The sequence below is a fragment of the Aegilops tauschii genome, chromosome 5 (assembly GCF_002575655.3).
Source record: "Aegilops tauschii subsp. strangulata cultivar AL8/78 chromosome 5, Aet v6.0, whole genome shotgun sequence".
Lineage (NCBI taxonomy): Eukaryota > Viridiplantae > Streptophyta > Magnoliopsida > Poales > Poaceae > Aegilops > Aegilops tauschii.
The window spans coordinates 321,227,231-321,231,838 of NC_053039.3; the positions used below are offsets into that span (position 1 = coordinate 321,227,231).

A 4,608-nucleotide genomic window follows, 5' to 3' on the forward strand; every position below is an offset into this window, starting at 1 on the left:
ATCTTATTATCTTTATTAGATCTCACTTTTGCGAGTGACCGTGAAGGGATTGACAACCCCTTTATCGCGTTGGTTGCAAGGTTCTTGATTTTTTGTGCAGGTACTAGGTGACTTGCGTGCTATCTCCTACGGGATTGATACCTTGGTTCTCAAAAACTGAGGGAAATACTTACGCTACTTTGCTGCATCACCCTTTCCTCTTCAAGGGAAAACCGACGCATGCTGAAGAGGTAGCAAGAAGGATTTCTGGCGCTGTTGTCGGGGAGATCTATGCCAAGTCAAGACATACCAAGTACCCATCATAAACTCTTCTCCCTCGCATTACATTATTACCGAAAAAGGCTTTCACCCCGCTTTATAAATAAAGCAAACCACCAGAGCCACACAATACAACAAGGTTCACCCACATACACACACACAGTACCACAACACAAAGTACAAGGGGTTCTGCTGAGGGCACAACTCAACAAGCCCTGGAAATAAACAAAGGAGGCGGGTCAACCGCAGCGTTCGAAACAGCAACAAAGGAACTAATCTGGCTCGGGAGGTGGCGGAGGGAGCGGCGGTGCGAAGCGGAGAGCCATCGAGCGAAGGTCGGCGATGACGGAGGTGATGGCGTCGCGATCCTGGTGACAGCTAAGCGGCCGCCAAAGCTGCAAGAAGCCACACATTTTGAACACAGCGTCAGTAGCACGTCGAAGGGGGACCCGTTGAATGACAAGCTTATTTCGTACGGTCCACAGCGTCCAGGCGAGCACCCCAATGAGCAACCACCTAATGTGGCGGCCTGTCAAGGGGGAGGACTGAACCTCAGAGAGGAGATCAGGGAAGTTAGTGTGACACCAATTGCCACCGATGACCTCTCGGAGACAACCCCAAAGAAACCGTGCGGACACGCACGAGAAGAAGATGTGATTCGAGGTTTCCACCGGCCCACATAGGGGGCAGATACCATCACCGGGACCCTGGCACTTCAGGACCTCCACGCCCGAGGGGAGCCGGCCACGGATCCATTGCCACATGAAGATTCTAATTTTGAGGGGCACGCGGATAGACCATATAGAGTCGAGGACGCCCGGTCCGGGAGAGGGCGCGATGGCGCGGTAAAGAGACTTCGTGGAGAAGCGGCCAGAGGGCTCGAGATGCCAGGACAGGCGGTCGTAGTGGTGTGGCGACAAGTCCGGCTCATGGAGAGCCACCGAATCAAGGAGCTCATGCCAAGCGGCAACCTCTGGCGGCCCAAATGGCCTCCGGAACGCGAGACACCCTAAGTCAATAAGGGCCGACTCGACGGAGATCCTAGGTTCGACCGCTATGGAAAAGAGGTCAGGGAACCGGGCCACGAAAGGGAGATCACGAGCCCAACGGTATAACCAAAATAGCGTGGCCGATCCAGTGCCAACCGCGATGGAGGTCCCAATGCGAAGGACCGGGAGGAACTGAACGACAGACTGCTAAAAATGGGAACCGCCCGTCCTAACGCAGAAAGCGAGGGGCTGGTCGCGCAGGTATTTGCGGCGGATGATCTGCAGCCACAAGCCACCATCGCCGTTTGCAATGCGCCACAGCCAACGAGTGAGGAGGGGCTTGCAGATGTCAGTCCAGCGGATGGTCGCGCAGGTATTTGATGGACATGATGCCGAGACCACCCTGGTCCCGGGGCTTGCAGATGTCAGTCCAGCAGATCATGTGGTATTTCTGCTTATCGCCCTCGCCAGCCCAGAAGAACCTAGCTTGGACCGAGCCAATCTCGTGGTGGAGCGTTTCGGGGAGGCTGTAGAAGCTTATGATGAATAGGAGAAGACTGCAGAGGGACGAGTTGATGAGGATCGTGCGGACTGCCTTAGAGAGCCACCTGCCCTGCCACGGCTCGATGCGGTGCTGCAGCTTGTGGACCGAGGGATGCAGGCCGGCCATAGTTAGGCGCGAGTCACTAATGGGGATCCCCAGGTAAGTAGTGGGGAAGGACCCCAGCAGACAGTTCAGGCGGTTAGCGATACTCTGGCTCTCAGAGGGGGAATAGCCCAAGACCATCACCTCGCTTTTAGCAAAGTTAATTTTGAGGCCCGACAGCTGTTGGAAGCAAAGCAGGAGAAATTTGATGTTCGCGATCTCAGCCTCTGAACCCTGCATCATAATGATGGTGCCGTCAGCATATTGGAGGAGGGAGACACCCCCTCCCTCCACTAGGTGCGGGGTGATGCCGAGGATGTGGCCGGCGGCCTTGGCTTTATCCAGGATAGATGCCAAGGCATCGACCACCATGTTGAACAGGAACGGAGAGAAGGGGTCACCCTGCCTAACCCCACAAAAGGTGGGGAAGTATGGGCCGATCTCTCCATTGATGTTCACCGCGGTGTGGTCCGACGACACCAACTGCATGACCCGACAGACCCAACGATCGTCAAAGCCTTTCCGAAGAAATACTTCCCAAAGGAAGGGCCAGCTAACGGTGTCGTATGCTTATGGAAGTCAATCTTCAGGAACACTGCTTTGAGGTTTTTGGATTCGACCTCGTGAAGGACTTCGTGGAAGACCAAGACCCCATCAAGAATATAGCGACCCTGAATGAAGGCGGATTGGTCTGGATGGGTGATGCGGTCAGCCAAAGGGGCCACCCTATTGGCGTACCCCTTTGCAAGGATGCGGAAGATCACATTGATTACCATAATGGGGCGGAACTGGCGAATGTCGAAGGCGCCCGGGACCTTGGGGATCAAGGTAATGATCCCGTAGTTAAGGTGGTGGAGGTCAATGGTGCCCACATAGAACTCCTCAAAGAGAGCCATGATCTCTGGCTTGATAGCGTGCCAGAAGGTCTGAAAGAACTTAACTAGCAAGCCGTCAGGCCCCGGGCGAACGACGGGTTCATGCCCTTAATCGCAAGCCAAACTTCCTCCTCCGAGAACGGAGCCGTGAGGGCCGCATTCTCCGCGTCCGACACACATTGGGCGCCCACCCAGAAGGTGGGTGCAAGAGCCAAGCCCCCACGTGGGGGAGCCGTAAAAAGGGCTTTATAAAAGCCATCTACATGAGCGCGAAGCTCGGCCGGCGCTGCAGGAGGGTCTCGCCATCCCACAGAAGTGGGATGGTATTGCGACGACGACAACCATTGGCGATGGCCTGGAAGTATGCGGTGTTAGCATCCCCCTTGAGAACCCACTTTTGGGTCCCCCTGAGTCTCCAGTAAGCCTCCTCGTCTGTATAGATGACCATGAGCTGGTCCTCCAGGTCGTACCGCTGCATCCACTCATCAGCGGATAGGACAATCGAGTCAGCCCGGAGGTCAAGCGCCTGGATAGAGGAGAGGAGGGCCTGCTTGCGGTCCCGGAGATCGCGCCCCAAGTTGGCACCCCAGCCCTTCATGAATTGGCGGGAGCACTTGGCGCAGAAATGCCAATCATCCACCGCAGAAATGGATATGTGAGGAGAGCTGCGGGCCTCCAGCCAACGGCCACGGACGGCCTCCGAGAAGCCGTTCTGGTTAAGCCAGAACGTCTCGAAGCGGAACCTAGGGGCGACGGGAGGGCGTTCGTCCTGAGAAGAGAGCAGCAGGGGAACGTGGTCCGAGCCAATACGAGTAATGGCGCGGAGGTAGGCAAGGGGACACCGCATCTCCCACTCAGGCGAGACCAAGACGCGGTCCAGGACGGAGCGGGTCGGGTCGGCCTGGCGATTGGTCCAGGTGAATCTGGCACCAATCCTATCTAATTCCCGCAGACTGAGGTCAACAATGCAGTCATCGAACATCTGCATCCGCGGGAAGTTCACTAGGTCGTTGTTTTTGTCCTCCGCAAATCGGAGGAGGTTGAAGTCGCCGCCCACGACGACCGGGAAGTGGGCGGCAGACACCTTATTCTTGAGCTCATCAAGAAATGTCGCTGAACGACGGTGGTCGGCAGGGCCATAGACTATGATGATCTCCCATTTGAAGTTCAGCGCCCTGTCGAAAAGCTCCATGCTAACAAAGAACTCCCCCCAGTCCATGCTACCCACCTCAAAGGTGGCATCCTTGACACCTAACAGGATGCCACCAGAGTGCCCGGCGATCCCACTAGAAGGGAGCCAATGCCAGGCAAACAGGTGAGGACTAAGGCGGTTAAGCTCAGACAAGGCGAACTCAGTTCGCATGGTCTCTTGGATTGCTACAATGTCGATCCGCTCATCGCGCATGTACTCGATGAGCTGGCGGCGTCGGCCATCCTGGCCAAAACCGCGGATGATCCAAAAAAGGGTCCGCATTAAACCACCATGGAGGGGCTGCTTGACCCCAGGACACGGGAGGCGCTTTGGGCGCGGAGAGCGGCGGTGCGAGACTGGGTGCGGCCGCGGATCTCCAGGGGAGCGGGCGCGGCCTGGCCGGACGGCTGGGAGGTGGGGCCGCCCGCCACCGATGCGGGAGTAGCTAGGCGGGCACGGGTTTCGGCCAACCGCCCATCGAGGACCTCCTGCGCCTGGATTGCCGCGATTTGGACTAAGGGGGGATCGACCTCCCCCCTAAACACTATATCGGAATCTGCCGCGACTTTGGCGAGATGCCCGAGAGGAATAGACTCCAAAGCAGAGAACGAACATGTAGCAGAACTGGCGGGAATGACTGGAGTACCT

General features: G+C 56.8%; 1 protein-coding gene across 1 annotated transcript; it reads right to left on the minus strand.

The window, feature by feature from the left end:
- Positions 1–3,027: 3,027 nt before the first annotated feature.
- Positions 3,028–4,173, minus strand: LOC141022813 (uncharacterized). The gene has a single exon (XM_073499083.1). The coding sequence runs from the start codon at positions 4,171–4,173 to the stop codon at positions 3,028–3,030; it is 1,146 nt and encodes a 381-aa protein (XP_073355184.1).
- Between the last annotated feature and the right edge of the window lie 435 nt (positions 4,174–4,608).